General features: G+C 47.4%; 1 protein-coding gene across 21 annotated transcripts in view; it reads left to right on the forward strand.

The window, feature by feature from the left end:
* LOC106584104 (protein furry homolog-like) overlaps nt 1-17,421 on the forward strand; it is a 92,617-nt gene that overhangs the window by 54,388 nt on the left and 20,808 nt on the right. For 11 of the 21 annotated variants that reach the window (XM_082967970.1, XM_082967971.1, XM_082967961.1 and 8 more), the window contains 36 exons: nt 192-360; nt 1,144-1,236; nt 1,517-1,615; nt 1,754-1,855; nt 4,366-4,410; nt 5,579-5,682; nt 5,963-6,071; nt 6,178-6,264; nt 6,369-6,540; nt 6,796-6,928; nt 7,013-7,120; nt 7,277-7,514; nt 7,970-8,149; nt 8,279-8,365; nt 8,758-9,026; nt 9,508-9,706; nt 9,892-10,016; nt 10,206-10,263; nt 10,359-10,450; nt 10,588-10,760; nt 10,870-11,030; nt 11,126-11,236; nt 11,462-11,616; nt 11,715-11,814; nt 11,925-12,093; nt 12,281-12,552; nt 12,659-12,799; nt 12,913-13,084; nt 13,313-13,400; nt 13,493-13,605; nt 15,270-15,420; nt 15,507-15,610; nt 15,776-15,958; nt 16,166-16,367; nt 16,697-16,824; nt 16,985-17,172. In XM_082967970.1, coding sequence (XP_082824096.1) covers nt 192-360; nt 1,144-1,236; nt 1,517-1,615; nt 1,754-1,855; nt 4,366-4,410; nt 5,579-5,682; nt 5,963-6,071; nt 6,178-6,264; nt 6,369-6,540; nt 6,796-6,928; nt 7,013-7,120; nt 7,277-7,514; nt 7,970-8,149; nt 8,279-8,365; nt 8,758-9,026; nt 9,508-9,706; nt 9,892-10,016; nt 10,206-10,263; nt 10,359-10,450; nt 10,588-10,760; nt 10,870-11,030; nt 11,126-11,236; nt 11,462-11,616; nt 11,715-11,814; nt 11,925-12,093; nt 12,281-12,552; nt 12,659-12,799; nt 12,913-13,084; nt 13,313-13,400; nt 13,493-13,605; nt 15,270-15,420; nt 15,507-15,610; nt 15,776-15,958; nt 16,166-16,367; nt 16,697-16,824; nt 16,985-17,172 — 5,080 coding nt within the window. The remainder of the gene's footprint in view (nt 1-191; nt 361-1,143; nt 1,237-1,516; nt 1,616-1,753; nt 1,856-4,365; nt 4,411-5,578; nt 5,683-5,962; nt 6,072-6,177; nt 6,265-6,368; nt 6,541-6,795; nt 6,929-7,012; nt 7,121-7,276; nt 7,515-7,969; nt 8,150-8,278; nt 8,366-8,757; nt 9,027-9,507; nt 9,707-9,891; nt 10,017-10,205; nt 10,264-10,358; nt 10,451-10,587; nt 10,761-10,869; nt 11,031-11,125; nt 11,237-11,461; nt 11,617-11,714; nt 11,815-11,924; nt 12,094-12,280; nt 12,553-12,658; nt 12,800-12,912; nt 13,085-13,312; nt 13,401-13,492; nt 13,606-15,269; nt 15,421-15,506; nt 15,611-15,775; nt 15,959-16,165; nt 16,368-16,696; nt 16,825-16,984; nt 17,173-17,421) is intronic. The other 10 variants (XM_082967956.1, XM_082967962.1, XM_082967966.1 and 7 more) reach the window with 5 other exon arrangements.

Raw genomic sequence — 17,421 nt, forward strand, 5'->3', positions numbered from 1 at the left:
GGGTTTCCTCCTTGGGGTTTTTCCAAGTTCAAGTCCTCTCAACGCAGTTGAAATAACTGAACAGGTCACTCCTGTTTTATTTACACGCCACTTCTAAACTCTGTTAAAAATGCGCCAACTCCTTATGAAAGACTGAGAATCAGAGGCTGAGTGAGACGCTAAATCGGTGTAATGTGTGTTGGTCGCTCCAGGTTCCAGGCGGTGCGTAAGAAGTTCATCACGGAGCTGAAGGAGCTGAGGCAGAAGGAGCAGAGCCCCTACGTGGTCCAGAGCATCATCAGCCTCATCATGGGCATGAAGTTCTTCAGGGTCAAGATGTACCCCGTGGAGGACTTCGAGGCCTCCTTCCAGTTCATGCAGGTCAGTTATCCTGGGTCGTGTTCATTTAGAGCTCACCGTAGCAAACCGTACCAAGAAAAGAAGCGTTCCTCATTGGACAAGTTCAGGCATTCCTTCCCCATTTTCAAAACTTCAGTTTTGGTGAATTCAACCCTGATGTGTCCAAGCAACAGGTGTTGATCTAATCTACTGGATGCCCAGACTGTACGGTACTGTATGTCTGATTGTGTCCGAGTGGCTCCGTATGCTCGACTGATGGCTCTCTGCGGAACCACTGTACACCCATTAGAGGTTTTACTGCAGCCTTTTTGTTGGGACTCAGCAGCTCTCTCTAGCCAAGCCTCATAAAGCTAGAGTAACGATCAGATAGCGGATCTTTGTGCCAAGAGGAGTGTGTGCATTGTAGGCCCAGCCAAGAGCACTGAACGGAGCAATGCCTTTTCGTTAAGCTCAATACGGCAGCAAAGATCCTGCTCAATATGCTCCCCTCGGAACAAGCCCTGATTTTTCCCAGTGTGTTAATGGAATGTTGGGTAATATGCAGATTGTTTTGTTTTCCTTACGTCTGTTGGTTTCTGTGCTTCTACACCTGCATTGCTTGCTGTTTGGGGTTTTAGGCTGGGTTTCTGTACAGCACTTTATGACATCAGCTGATGTAAGAAGGGGTTTATAAATACATTTGATTGATTTCTGCCCTTATGCGAGAATCCGTTACAGTCTTGGTTTTTATGTGTCTAATGGGTTTGTGGATCTGTCACGCCGTTTGTCCTCATCCATGTTGGTATGGCTCTGTGTGTTCCTCAGGAATGTGCCCAGTATTTCCTGGAGGTGAAGGATAAGGACATAAAGCATGCATTGGCTGGCCTCTTTGTTGAGATCCTCATCCCTGTTGCTGCTGTGAGTACCAACCAGACAACATAATACCAAACATGGGAAAACCCCACATTCCACAGTATGGTTATTAGTAGCATAGTGTTTTTCTAGATTCCACTGTGTTAGTTACCATAGAAAGCACATTAGATTGGCTGTGATGTCATTGGCAGCGTCTGAAATTGCACACCATTCCCTATATGTGGGCCCTGGTGAAAAGTAGTGCACTATAAAGGGAATAGGGTACCATTTCGGTCGCACGTATTAATTGAATGGGCTGTGGTGACGCCTTCCTCCCTCCCTGCAGGCGGTGAAGAATGAAGTCAACGTGCCGTGCCTCAAGAACTTTGTGGAGATGCTCTACCAGACAACCTTTGACCTTAGCTCCAGGAAGAAGCACTCTTTGGTAACATCAACTCTTCCCTCCCACTTCTCTCTCCGGTCTCCTTTCCGCTCTCTTTTTAAAAATTTTATTACGTTAACTCTATCGTCTCCCTCTCTTTCCCCATTCCCTCCCTCTTTCCCCATTCCCTCCCTCTTTCAGGCTCTGTATCCTCTGGTGACGTGCCTGCTGTGTGTCAGTCAGAAGCAGTTCTTCCTCAATAACTGGCACATCTTCCTCACAAACTGCCTCTCGCACCTGAAGGTAAATGACACAATCAGCTCAAGCATGTACCTGACAGAGTTACTGGCCTATAAAGGACTCTGAAAAGAAATGCAAACGTCCATGCCAATTTCACATTTGAATAGGACACTTTCTGGTTTATCTTTAACCTCTCTGGGATTTGTGGGACGCTATTGCAGGGCGCCAAATTCAAACAACAGAAATCTCATAATTTAAAATTCCTCAAACATACAAGTATTATACACCATTTTAAAGATAAACTTCTTGTTAATCCAACCACAGTGTCCGATTTCAAAAAGGCTTTACGGCGAAAGCAAACCATGCTATTATCTGAGGACAGCACCCCATCAAACAAACACAGACAATCATAATTCAACCCGCCAGGCACAACACAAAAGTCAGAAATAACATATATAATGCATGCCTTACCTTTGAAGATCTTCTTCTGTTGGCACTCCAATATGTCCATTAAACATCACAAATGGTCCTTTTGTTCAACTAATTACGTCGTTATATATCCAAAATGTCAATTTATTTGGCACGTTTGATCCAGAAAAACACCGGTTCCAACTCACGCCACATGACTACTAAATATCTCATAAGTTACCTGTAATCTTTGTCCAAACATTTCAAACAACTTTCCTAATACAACTTTAGGTATTTTTTTACGTAAATAATCGATGAAATTTAAGACGGGATAAACTGCGTTCAATACCGGAGGAAAACAAAGTGGAGCGTGCTTTCTGGTCACGCGCCTCTATCAAACAGTACACTTCCCTCGAGCCTCGTTCTGAACAGGCGTACTTCTTCATTACACAAAGGAAAAACATCAACCAATTTCTAAAGACTGTTGACATCCAGTGGAAGCGATGGGAACTGCAAGCAACTGCCTTAGAGTTCTGGATTCCCAATGAAAACCCATTGAAAAGAGAGTGACCTCAACAACAAAAGATTCCAGGTTGGTTTGTCCTCGGGATTTTGCCTGCCAAATAAGTTCTGTTATACTCACAGACATCATTCAAAGAGTTTTAGAAACTTCAGTGTTTTCTATCCAAATCTACCAATTATATGAATATCCTAGCTTTTGGGTCTGAGAAACATGCATTTTTAATTTGGGCACGCTTTTCATCCGGACGTGAAAATACTGCCCCCTATCCCAAAGAAGTTAAAGACAGCGGATTCCCTAATGTTTGAAGTTCACTGGGACATGTCATTGAGTGTTTCTAAAGACTGTATAATGAAAATAGATTATCTCCAGTCCCTTTAGCTGTATGAAGTGCTATGAACCTAAGATGTTTGTTGCATACCAAGTTCTGTCATGTGTTACTGTTAACCGTGACTGAAACCTTATTGCTCTAGCAGAATGTTCTTTAGTCCAGGTAAGTTGTTAATTGTCATAGTGAGATGTTAGCCATCCCCCACACATCAGAAATGGATCTGAGGTGTTGAAGGGTGTGCCTTTTAATAATCACATCTTCCTCCTACCCTGTCCGACAACCCCTTTCAAGCCAATCAATCGTGCTCCTCTCCTGTACCGTACCTCAAGCCAATCCAGCCCAGATTTTTACTGTGTTGTGTGACTGTCTCCTCGCTTCTCAACTCTGAATAGATTCCTTTGTGGCGATTCATTACCTCTGATTCCATGGTGGACACGCGCTATAATTCCCTTTGCTCCTGATGACTCTGTTGTTGAACTGACTCTCTATAATCACAGTCAGGTGGTGATTCAGTTGCTTTTGATATCCTGTGAAAGATTAGATTCTCTTTGATTACGTAGTTGTACTTAACCTGGTGATTTAGATTTACATCAGCACCAAATGGACTAATCTCCCTTGTTTTTGTGGTGGAACCTGAGTCTCTGGTGGAGATTTTTGGGGGAAGTAGTGATGATTTAGCTCCTGTTGTCCACTGGGCCATTTTAACCCTGTCCTTGTTCTCACGTCACTCCAGATCAAATTCTGATTGATTCCGTTTAGTGCCTTACCTTGATTCTTGCTCTCCAAAACAATCCGATTTTGTTAGTGCCGTAACATACGGCTTGCTTTCCTACTTGCTCTGTCTGTTTACTGTCCCTCTCCTCACGCCGTCTATCCACACCTCCTTCACCCCTGCTTTGTGTGTGTTTGTGTTCTCTTCCCTGTCAGTTTGATTTGCCATCTGTTGCACATCTTTCATCTCTCTTCACTTTCACAAAGTATGAAATATAAGAACATCATGCTACATGTCAAAATGTAAAAAAATAAATAAAATGTCTATCATTGCAGTCTTTCTACACGACTATATTGATGGATATTTGTTTTGACATATTACTGCTTTTGCATTTCTTACTTTGCATCTCACTTCTGTGTCTAATATGGGACTGGCTCAAGTCGATAGAAGGCAGTTGGTAGTGAGGGTTTTTAGTCAAACTTCTCATTTTTGTGTTTCTATTATATTTTGCTCTGTTCTCTTTCTAACCTGCATGTCTCCCTCCCCACGTCCTCACACGCCATGTCTCCTGTCGTTTTGTCTCACATTTTCACTCGCTCCAGATACCGTCTAACAACAGCATCCGAAAGCAGATTGAGACACTGCAGGTGAGTTTGTCTGGTGGCATGACCCCCCCCCCCCCCCTCGTCCGAGAGGTCACCTGACCCTGTCCTGAGCCTCTGGAGGACAGAGGGAATGCACCTCCTTAGCCGGGGGCAACAATGAGCTGGATAGTCTTCTTAAAGTGGAACTTACTGGGAGAAAAGATTACACAGAAAATAGTGGTTGGACACTTGGCTCTTAATCGCAAATTGTTTGAAACGCTATGACGGCTTTGACTTCATCAGTGGTTTACGGCTTTGCTGTTTTCTGTGTATAGTAGTGGTTAGTGACGTCAATAGAGCGGACTGCATCATGCCAATGTGTAGCTAACACATTCTCAGAGACCTACCTTACTCTTTGAGGGGTATTACGAAGCCAGTTACCTGGAAGGGGTTGTTGGTAGACTAACCAGATGGATTTTCTAGTCTCTGTTTGGAGACCCGTAGAGTCCTGCATCATTTTGTGTGTTCACTTAGCGTTTGTGAGAGGCTCTCTCTAGTTACACCAAATTCTATTATCTCTGTGGTGTTGCCGTGCGGCTGTGTGACACACCCTTGCAGCTCCGTGGCCCACTGAAGGGTCGGAAAGGTCATTTTAGTACCCTTGAAAGAATCCTTTGTATGGCTGTCCACTGTGTTGATGTTGGAGGAGGGTATGTTGCGTGCGTGGATTTGATGGGCAGCGCTGTGTAATTGCGTTTTTACTCACTGTTTTTTGTTTGTTTTTGTGAACGCTCAGCTGTACAAACATTCCCCGGGGTTCAGAACATCAGAACCTACCGCTAGCATAACACGCTGTACTACATCTATATATAGACAGGCTCACTCTGGCACCGATTTCTTTTAAGACGAGCTGAAATCTTTTCAAGAATCTCGTACATCAGTCGTTTTTATGGAAGACGATTCCTAAATGTAATTGGTGTGTGACAGGTGGATGAATCTGACAGGCCGTTAGATCTGAAGGCGGACCTCGTTATCAAATCACAGATACGACTTGCCGCGAGTCATATCCATCACTGGGGCATCTCAAACATTTACTCTAAATGAGACCTGAAACAAGCTGAATAAATTGTCTCATTCAGTACAGTAGGTCAAAGGGATGGTTTGTGCTCCACACCGGACTTCCCGGAGGAGGCAGTTTATCTGTTTCCTCTCTGTCCCTTTTTTTTTTTAGAACAAAGACCCCAAAATGTCCCGTGTGGCGCTGGAGTCCCTCTATAGACTGCTGTGGGTCTACATCATCAGGATCAAGTGTGAGAGCAACACCGTCACGCAGAGGTCAGTACCAGCCTGGCCCAGAGACTGAGACGGGTCAGGACCAGGGTCCACACACTCACCCTGTTGGCCCATGACCACTATCTCTGTGTGAACAGACACTGTCAAATGAAAGTCTCCCAGACCAGCACCTAAATCACCATATTACAACAAACAAATGCCCACTCCTTCTGCAGAAGCAGAACTAGAATCCCATCTACACTCAGAACTGGTCTAGTCTACAGTCTCCTTGGTGAACATCACCCGTTGAATAATCATTTAATCCTCTCCTGTTTCCCTGCAGCCGGCTGCTCAGCATCGTTTCAGCACTTTTCCCCAAAGGTTCCCGTAGTGTGGTGCCGAGGGACACGCCCCTCAACATCTTCGTCAAGATCATCCAGTTCATAGCTCAGGTTTGTTTTATGAGGTCATGCTGGAGTAGTTCTTGTATAATTCAGCGACTGGCTTGAATGTTATCTGTGATTAGTGATTATGGGTCTTTTGTGGCTCATTTCACAGGAAAGGCTTGACTTTGCTATGAAGGAGATCATTTATGACCTCCTGTGTGTGGGGAAATCTCACAAGACCTTCACCATCAATCCAGAGGTAAGAGATGGCCGAGAGACGACAGTCATTTTCCAATCATACTCACTGTGATTATTCTCTTCAATCACCGACTGTTCCTTTCTCCCTCGTTCTCGCGCTCTCAGAGGATGAATATTGGCCTGAGGGCCTTCCTTGTGATAGCTGACAGTCTGCAGCAGAAGGACGGGGAGCCGCCCATGCCCACCACAGGGGTCATCATGCCCTCAGGAAACACTCTGCGGGTCAAAAAGATCTTCCTCGCCACCACCCTCACTGACGAGGAGGCCAAGGTCATCGGTAGGTCAACATCTCTGAGCTCCACCCTGGTCACAACAGGACTGCATGAATCAGCTATGACTCAGGGACTATGGACCAAAGTCAGCTTTGTTGCTAACTCTGGCTATTTTACATTGATGTTGAACATGAAACGTTGGTCATTGTGCACTGTCCCTGCCGAATACATTTCTTAAATAAATAATCTTATGGGAGTGGGTCATTTTAAGGTTACGTTTGTCTACAGTGTCAGAGTAATGACTGTGAGTGTGTTTGTAGGCATGTCACTGTACTACCCAGCGGTGAGAAAGGCCCTGGACAACATTCTGCGTCACTTGGACAAGGAGGTGGGGCGCTCCATGAGCATGACCAACGTCCAGATGTCCAATAAGGAGCCTGAGGACATGATTACGTAAGGGCCTCTCTGACTTAAAACATGTGTGGCCCATAACATATGTGTTTTTTACGTGTGTGTGTAAACTGTGTTGTTTTGCAGGGGGGAGAGGAAGCCGAAGATCGATCTGTTCCGTACGTGTGTGGCGGCCATCCCCAGGCTGATCCCGGACGGCATGAGCAGACAGGACCTGATTGAGCTGCTGGCTAAGTAAAGGACCCCACTCCTTCACATGCGCCACCTCTGTCTGGGACTAATTGATGAACAGCGCAATGGGGCTTTTTATTTTGCCAAAGCTGTGCCTTCAAAAGCTCTGATTGTGATCCCGTTTTGACCTCTGTCTGACCCGTGCGTCCTCCTCCCCAGGCTGACCATCCACATGGATGAGGAGCTGCGCGGCCTGGCCTTCACCACCCTGCAAGCCCTGATGGTGGACTTCCCAGAGTGGAGGGAGGACGTGCTCTCTGGCTTCGTCTACTTCGTGGTGCGCGAGGTCACCGACGTCCACCCCACGCTGCTAGACAACGCCGTCAAGATGCTGCTGCAGCTCATCAGCCAGTGGAGGCAGACCGTCCAGACCAGCAACAAGACCCACGAGGCACAGGTGGGTGGATAGCTGTGGCGTCTCTCATTTTGTCCGGTTGTGGTCAACTCTGTGTGTTTTACATGTGCGTAACGCCGTATAAGGACAGGGGCTCGAAGTTCTTGCTCTGTACTGTAGTAGTAGGGTTATTTAAGCATTAATGCCAGAGGGGGTGTGGTATATGGCCAATATACCACGGCTAAGGGCTGTTCTTAGGCACAACGCAACGCGGACAGTCCTTAGCCATGGTATGTTGGCCACATATCACAAACCCCCGAGGTGCCTTATTGCTATTATAAACTGGTTACCAATGTAATTAGAGCAGTAAAAATAATGTTTTGTCATACCAGTGGTTTACGGTCTGATATATCACGGCTGTCAGCCAATCAGCATTCAGGGCTCGAACCATCCAGTTTATATTGTGTATTTTGAATTTGGTTTGTGTGATAAAGTAACCCTGTCTGTGTGTGCTCCAGCAGGGCCCTGGAAGCGGGCCGTCTCTGCCCCTGGAGCGCTCTCCTCTGTGGGGGGTGCTGCACGTGGCGGAGGGCCTGGCACTGGTGGTTCTGTGCAGCTGCCGCCCCGCCACGCGCAGGCTGGCTGTTAATATCCTCAAAGAGGTCCGAGCCCTGCACACCGCTCTGGGCATCGCCAAGGTAACTACCAACTCAGACTGACAGATGGGGTTGTGAAAGTGACTCAAATAATGAGATGCAGTGTTGTTAAAGTAACCTCAGTTAAGATGCAAGAGACTCACGTTCACTGTTTCTGCCTGTCTTTTTCAGGGAGATGAGGAGTTGGCCATAGATGTGATGGACAGGCTAAGTGCATCTGTGCTGGAGAGCTTCATCCATCTCACAGGAGCTGACCAGGTAAGAATGGCAAAGCTGTTGGGTAACACATGATTTTGATTTAACTAGGCAAGTCAATTAAGAACATATTCTTATTTACAATGGCTGCCTACCAAGAGGCAAAAGGCCACCTACGGGGGCTGGGATTCAAAATAAAAATGTAGGACAAAACGCACATCACGACAAGACTACTTAAAGAGAGACCTAGGACAACAACATGGCAGCAACACAACATGGCAGCAACACAACATGGCAGCAACACAACATGGCAGCAACACAACATGGCAGCAACACAACATGGCAGCAACACAACATGGCAGCAACACAACATGGCAGCAACACATGACAACAACATGGCAGCAACACAACATGGTACAGACACCCTGACCCTCATCCTCTCCTCTCCCCTGCAGACCAACCTGCTATATTGTCCCAGTGGTATTGACCTGCAGACGCTGGCAGAATGGAACTCGTCTCCCATCAGCCACCAGTTTGACGTGATCAGCCCGTCACACATCTGGGTGTTTGCCCACGTGACGCAGGGCCAGGACCCCTGGGTCATCAGCCTGTCCAGCTACCTGCGCCAGGAGCACCTGCCCAAGCACTGCCCCACCGCACTCAACTACGCCGGGATGTTCGCCTACACCCGCCTGCAGCTGCTCTCTCCCCAAGTGGACATCAAGTACGTCTCTCCAGGCCTTTACTCTGTCAATTTTGTTCTCATGGGTGCCTGTACACGTTTACATTTGAGGCTGTAAAAAGGCACTTGGTATTGATGTGGTTGCAGTCTGCGATTTTCCCCGCATATTATGCTATGGCTTGCAGATTTGACCAAACACCTCACTATTTCCACGTAAAGCACTCAAAGCGTAGCAATATTATCGCATTAAACTTACCCATCAGCGCAGTACAAAAAAGAGGACTTGCAATTTCAACCAATCCCAGCACATTTACCGCGTAGTATGGTTCAATTAAGCCACATGTCAATAAACTTTTTCCCTTTGCAACTAATTTTCACGACAAATTAAACAGTTTTTGCATATTGCCATCCAAAATGTCAGAATTGCTGCAGCAAAATCGAGTGTCTTTGCCCACAATAAAATAAATATATATATACCACCTGCCTGTTATTAATCTTTGACCTTTGTCCTCTGCCCCTGCAGCAGCCCTATAAATGCTAAGAAGCTGAACAGCCTGAGCAGCAGTAGTGACTCGTATGTGGGGCTGTGGAGGAACTACCTGATCCTCTGTTGTAGCTCCGCCACTTCCTCCCCCAACTCCTCCTCCTCTGGCTCCGTCCGCTGCTCCCCGCCTGAGACGCTGGCGTCCACGCCGGACAGTGGCTACAGCTACGACTCTAAGGTCAGAGGGCATGACCTATCCACTTTTTTTTCTATATATGTTTTACTTGAGTGCTGTCTGTGACAATGCCTATTCCAAGTTGAGAAAATGCAGTCTTTTTGTACTATATATAGCTCTATCCTTTTAGTTAGATATTGAAAAATCATTTGTTTTCATATTGATTTCTGATCTTTGTGTGTGTCCAGATTATTGGCACTCCGTCCCCCTCATCCCTGTTCAAACACGTTGTTCCGATGATGCGCTCTGAGAGCATGGACATCACAGAGTCACTCGTCCTGGGGCTTGGCAGGACCAACCCCGCGGCCTTCAGGTGAGGGAGCCGCCCTGTAAATCTGTCTGTGGCTGAGAGTCATGTTTGAGTTGCCTGTGTTTTAAATTTGCATGTTTGAATATATAAATATAGTAGTGTGTGCGTTATTTGGTTAGTAGGCACAGAATGTAGTGAAGTGTGTATGAGCATTTCCCCAGTAGTTTTCCTTACTTCTATTCTATCTTCCAGAGATCTGATAGAGGAACTGAACCCCATCATTAAGGAGGCTCTGGAGAGGAGACCTGAGGTGGGTGCAGCTCACTGACCCTCACATCTCCATTCATGTATCTAACGTAACACTGTACCACCTGCTCACTACTGGCTCTGCTCCTCTTGTTGCAGAACATGAAGCGACGTAGGCGTCGCGACATCCTGAGGGTCCAGCTGGTCCGGATCTTTGAGCTTCTGGCCGACGCTGGCGTCGTCAGTCAGACGTGAGTGGAAGCCAGAACAGAACCATTACATATAAATGCACACGTAGTTCTAGAATATAGTATCCTAGAATAGAATCATGGACCTTCCATCTTTTGAACCCACTGACCCCTGTGCTGTACCCCCTGTGTGTGTGCAGGGGGAGTGGCGGTCTGGACGGGGAGAGTCACTCTCTGAACTCGACACTGTTGGAATATGTGGATCTGACGAGACAGCTGCTGGAGGCTGAGAACGACAAAGACTCAGACACACTGAAGGACATCCGCTGCCACTTCAGCGCTCTGGTGGCCAACATCATTCAGAACGTCCCAGGTACTCACACACACACACACACACACACACACACACACACACTATAAAGTGTAAAATGTTGTAGATGTGTGTTTTGTGAGTGGCTACTTGCACTGCGTATTCCCACCAGTGCACCAGAGGAGGACCATCTTCCCCCAGCAGTCTCTGAGACACAGTCTGTTCATGTTGTTCAGCCACTGGGCTGGGCCCTTCAGCATCATGTTCACCCCACTGGACCGGTACAGCGACCGCAACATGCAGATCAACCGACACCAGTACTGTGCTCTCAAGGTACAACCAGCTGTTCACACGCAAGCCTATCACTGAGATCCCACTCTGTAAACACGTCATGACAGGGTAAATGTTTGTCTACTGCGTGTCTGCAGGCCATGTCGGCAGTATTGTGCTGTGGTCCAGTGGCTGATAACGTTGGCCTCTCCTCTGATGGTTATCTCTACAAGTGGCTGGACAACATCCTGGACTCTCAGGACAGGAAGGTAAGAGAAGAGCCCTCCTACACTATAGCCTCACTGCTCGGCTTAAACTATTCCTTGATTACCACCAGCTGTCCGTCATCGGCACTGATATGATCGCCAAACAGGATAAGGCTAAACTTTCACAGGTTCAATTACTTTGAGTGGTACGGATGAAGGGAAGGAAATAGCTTGACTCTTGAGGTGCAGCGCTGAGTGTATATGGAGGGCTTGTGTCCCCCCCTGCAGGTGCACCAGTTGGGCTGTGAGGCGGTGATGCTGCTGTTGGAGCTGAACCCAGACCAGAGTAACCTGATGTTCTGGGCTGTGGACCGCTGCTACACTGGCTCACGCCACGTGGCTGCCGGCTGCTTCAGGGCCATCGCCAACGTCTTTCACAACAGGCACGTCGGCCATTTTATAGTGTTTGTGTGTGTAGTGTTATAGTGTATTAACTCTAATCCATAATGTATTAATGTGATTGATGTCGTATGGTCTACAGGGATTACCAGTTTGACACTGTGGTGCTGCTGAATCTGATCTTGTTCAAGTCGGCTGATTCATCCAGAGATATCTATGAGGTGGCCATGCAGCTGCTGCAGGTTGGTTTGACACGATCCGGGACACATACTGGATCTATTTGGGGAAGATCCAGTATTTATTTTTTTTACATGTACTTAATGGGATTTTTCTGTGCGTGTTCTGTCCCCAGATCTTGGAGCCCAAGTTCTTCCGTTACGCTCACAAACTGGAGATCCAGAGAACAGATGGGATCCTGAGCCCTCCCTCCCCGCTGCCACACCTCTACTCTGTCTCCTACTACCAGCTGTCTGAGGAGCTGGCCAGGACATACCCAGAGCTCACCCTGCCCATCTTCTCAGGTCTGCACTGTTACATCACACACCGTCCTACACTCTTCTGTCTCATTGGGCAAGTCTCAAAAGACACCCTGGTCAATGTAGTGCTCTTTAAAAGGACATGGCCGGCCATTCGAGATGCGTAGCTTTGGCGTTTGGCACGTAGATATGAGTCATATCAGTGCGGCGACTGTGCCGTTTCCTTCCGCAGAGGTGAGCCAGCGTATCCAGACAGCACACCCTGGTGGTCGCCAGGTGATGCTGCACTACCTCCTGCCCTGGATGAACAACGTGGAGCTGGTGGACTTCAAGCCGTCGCCACGGCGACAGGAACCCCCAGTCTGTGAGGAGGAGGAGGAGGAGGAGGCCCACGAGCGCGACATGATGATGGTCAACAGCCGGCGCTGGCTCAGAGGGGAGGGCTGGGGCTCCCCGCACGCCACCACCATGGTGCTCAACAACCTCATGTTCATGACCGCCAAGGTACGACCACACACACACACACACACACACACACACACACACAGGCATTACGTTGTCTACTGCTGATAAATGATAGTGTTTGTTTGAACTGCGCTTGTGTATACAGTACGGGGATGAGTTTGCGTGGTCAGAGATAGAGAACGTGTGGACCACCCTGGCCGACAGCTGGCCAAAGAACCTGAAGATCATCCTGCACTTCCTCATCAGCATGTCAGGGGTCAACAGTGAGCCCAGCCTCCTGCCCTATGTAAGTCCAGTTTACACACAGTGTCCTCTCTCCCTCACACCTCCCATATCCAACCATTATTCAGTCATCTTAAATGTTTGTTAAAACGTGTGTGTGTGTGTGTGTGTTGTCAGGTGAAGCGGGTGGTGGTGTACCTGGGCAGGGATAAGACTATGCAGCTGCTGGAGGAGCTGATGTGTGAGCTGGACCTGACAGACCCAGTGAGCTCTGCTGTCACTCACATGGACAACCCTCCCTACTACCGCATCACCTCCAGCTACAAGATCCCCTCCGTCACCTCAGCAGGTATATATCACACTGTCTTCTATACATGTCCCCCCTCTACGTTATAGCCCCACTGTCCTGGGATATGAAACACAGATGCCTGATGTTTCTATGTTACATATTCCCCCGTCTGCTCCCTCATGGACTGTTGGACTGTATGTATAACTGTCATAATGACATTGTCTGTCATGTACCTCATAAACCTTGTTGCCGTAGTTTCTAGATGTCTATCCCCGTCTCTGTCGACAGGAACCACCTCCAGCAGTAACACCATGGTGCCAGGAACCGACGGTCACCATGACAGCAGCAAGAATAAAGACTCCAACATGGATGACAGGTATGAAATCACACACTAACTCTCTCACACACACACACACACACACCGAGACACTCCCAGTAAGACTACAGCTGTCTCTCTGTTGTCTGCAGTTCCACCCATCTGGACATCTACAGTGGTCTGAACAGCAACCTGAACCGTCAGCACCACCGCCTGGAGTCTCGCTACAGCAGCAGCTCTGGAGGATCCTATGAGGAGGAGAAGAGTAAGAGACAGCCATACTACTCTATGCTTTACAGTTGAAGTCAAAAGTTTACATACACTTAGGTTGGAGTTATTAACTCGTTTTTCAACCACTCCACAAATTTCTTGTTAACAAACTATAGTTTTGGCAAGTCTGCATGACACAAGTAATTTTTCCAACAATTGTTTCCAGACAGATTATTTCACTTATAATTCACTGTATCACAATTCCAGTAGGTCAGAGGTTTACATACACTAAGTTGACTGTGCCTTTAAACAGCTTGGAAAATTCCAGAAAATGATGTCATGGCTTTAGACGCTTCTGATAGGCTAATTGACATCATTTGAGTCAATACCTGTGGATGTATTTCAAGGCCTACCTTCAAACTCAGTGCCTCTTTGCTTGACATCATGGGAAAATCAAAAGAAATCACCCAAGACCTCTGTAAATAAATTGTAGCCCTCCACAAGTCTGGTTCATCCTTGGGAGCAATTTCCAAACGCCTGAAGGTACCACGTTCATATGTACAAACAATAGTATGCAAGTATTAACACCATGGGACCATGTAGCCATCATACAGCTCAGGAAGGATACGTGTTCTGTCTCCTAGAGATTAATGTACTTTGGTGCGAAAAGTGCAAATCAATCCCAGAACAACAGCAAAGGACCTTGTGAAGATGCTGGAGGAAACCGGTACAAAAGTATCTATATCCACAGTAAAACGAGTCCTATATCGACATAACCTGAAAGGCTGCTCAGCAAGGAAGAAGCCACTGCTCCAAAACCGGCATAAGAAAGCCAGACTACGGTTTGCAACTGCACATGGGGACAAGCTCATGCTTTTTGGAGAGATGTCCTCTGGTCTGATGAAACAAAAATAGAACTGTTTGGCCATAATGACTTATGTTTGGAGGAAAAAGGGGGAGGCTTGCAAGCCGAAGAACACCGTTCCAACTGTGAAGCGCGGTGGTGGCAGCATCATGTTGTGGGGGTGCTTTTCTACAGGAGGGACTGGTGCACTTAACAAAATAGATGGCATCATGAGGGAGGAAAATTATGTGGCTATGTTGAAGCAACATCTCAAGACATCAGTCAGGAAGTTAAAGCCTGGTCACAAATGGGTCTTCCAAATGGATAATGACCCCAAGCATTCTTCCAAAGTTGTGGCAAAATGGCTTAAGGACAACAAATTCAAGCTATTGGAGTGGCCATCACAAAGCCCTGACCTCAATCCCATAGGAAATTTGCGAGCAAGGAGGCCTACAAACCTGACTCAGTTGCTCTGTCGGGAGGAATGGGCTATAATTCACCCAACTTATTGTGGGAAGATTGTGGAAGGCTACCCGAAATGTTTGACCCAAGTTAAACAATTTAAAGGCAATGCTATCAAATACTAATTGAGTGTATGTAAACTTCTGACCCACTGGGAATGTGATGAAAGAAATAAAAGCTGAAACAAATCATTCTCTCTACTATTATTCTGACATTTCACATTCTTAAAATAAAGTGGTGATCCTAACTGACCTAAGACAGGGAATTTCTACTAGGATTAAATGTCAGGAATGGTGAAAAACTGAGTTTAAATGTATTTGGCTAAGGTGTATGTAAACTTCCGACTTCAACTGTATATACATACTGTACGTCCACGTTGCCACAGGTGTGTGATAAGCCACTGTTTTCTCCAGGTGACTCCATGCCGCTGTATGCTAACTGGCGTCTGAAGGTGATGGACCACAACCGTCCCGAGCCCCTCCCTTTCCCTCCCACAGGGGGCTGCTGGTCCCCTCTGGTGGACTACCTGCCAGAGACCAACACCCCTGGAGTACCCCTCCACAGGTAACCTCTACCCCCCCCTCTCCACTTGACCTGTCTGTATGACCTTTCCCCTGTCCCAGCTGACCCGCTGTTGTGGTGTACCTCAGGTGTAACATAGCTGTCATCCTACTGACTGACCTTATAGTGGACCATGGGGTCAAAGTGGAGTGGAGCGCCTACCTTCACCTCCTGCTGCACTCCATCTTCATAGGTAACTAACGACTCACCTCTATACAGCTGACTGATTGCGATTTGAGTGACGTATACTTGTCTTTATACTCATCATTTACAGGCAAAACAAATGCAAACTACTTTTGCCAGTGTTCATGGAATAGATTTTCTCAGTAGTCCCTTGTGTTGTTTCTCCCCCCACCAGGGTTGGACCACCAGCACCCTGAGGTCTACGAGCACTGCAAACGCCTCCTGCTTCACCTGCTGGTCGTCCAGGGAACCAACAGCGGCGTCCAATCCCTGGCCTCCGTGCTGCTGCGCAACCGAGAGTACAACGACCCCAAGGTGCTGACCGTGAAGCCACCGCCCCACGAGTTCAACCTCACAGGTCAGTAGTGCTCTGCAAAGATCTGAGTAGCTTAGCTCAAGCACACAAATATCTCTTTGCCTGGTTCTGTATTGTCCAATAAGATCAGTAGGGGGCAGCAGAGATCCATGTCCTTATTTGCTCTCCAGTCTTCACAGATCAGTTTGTGAAATCTCAAGTTTCTAGCGATTCGTCAGCCATGCTCGTGTCTGTGTGTTACTCACGCAGGAGTGTGTGACTTTGTGCCAGACTACCAGCCGTCTCCCATGACAGACTCAGGCCTGAGCTCCAGCTCCACGTCGTCCAGCATCAGCCTGGGTGCAGGAGTCGTCCCCCTGCCCCACCTCACCCCCACCCTGATCAACGGGTTGGACGTCACCGCAGAGCAGTACGAGAAGGTCAAAGCCCTCATCGAGTTTGTCACCTCCAGGTAGTACCCGACACTCAACTACACTACATTTACCTGAAAATCTGTTTTTTGCACTGTATGTGTCTGTCATAGCTCTATATATCAGTTTGTCTTGTGTGATGTACTGTAGCATCATGACTCATTTCTTCATCCAACCCATGTATCTGATCTCGCACTTGCAGCCATGTCTGAAAGGATGGGGTATCGTTTATTTGCATGTGTTTGCGTGTGCTACTACAAACCATTTTGTCTTGGGGTGAGAATATCAGGGTTCGATGAGTTGTGTGACGATCGTTCGGACTTCCCCCTCGTTTTCTCTCCTGATTCGGGCTTGTCTTTCTGTCCTGCAGAAAGCGGGGGCCCCTGTGGAACCATGAGGACGTGTCACCCAAGAACCCCAACATAAAGAGTGCTGACCAGCTGAGCGTGTTCCTCCGACATGTAGTGACGGTCTTCAAACAGTCCCAGTCAGGTCCTTGTGTGTTTATGTCACTTCCTTATCACTCTCTACTGCACTGACTGTCCTGTCCTGTAGCATTTCTTAGCGCTAAAATATTGCCATTAAATATCCCTCTATTCTTGTGTCTAGCATCCTTGTGTTTTTATATGAAATATCTCTGGCTGTTTGTGTTAACCAGGTTTCCAACTGGAGCAGTTGCTGAGTGAGGTCGCCCTGCAGACTGCTCTGTCCTGCTCGTCTCGTCACTACGCAGGACGCTCCTTCCAGATCTTCAGGGCTCTCAAACAACCCCTCACAGCCGCCACGCTTTCTGATGTCCTCTCACGCCTCGTAGAGACAGTGGGCGACCCGGGAGAGGAGGCGCAGGTGAGCTACACGACCCACCGGTATCAAGACAACCACCTTCTAGTATGACCTTTGGGCTGTCTGCTCTATAAGTTTTCTCAGTAACTTCTGATCTGAGATGAGAGTATAGCCGCTTAACTAGTATGGGCTAGGTGGGACACAGCCAGTGAAATATCAGGGCGGAAAATTCAAAAACAACAAAATGTCATAATTCAACTTTCTCAAACATACGACTATTTTACACCATTTTAAAGATACACTTCTCGTTAA

Source organism: Salmo salar, chromosome 23 (assembly GCF_965601325.2).
Source record: "Salmo salar chromosome 23, fSalSal1, whole genome shotgun sequence".
Classification (NCBI taxonomy): Eukaryota; Metazoa; Chordata; class Actinopteri; order Salmoniformes; family Salmonidae; genus Salmo; species Salmo salar.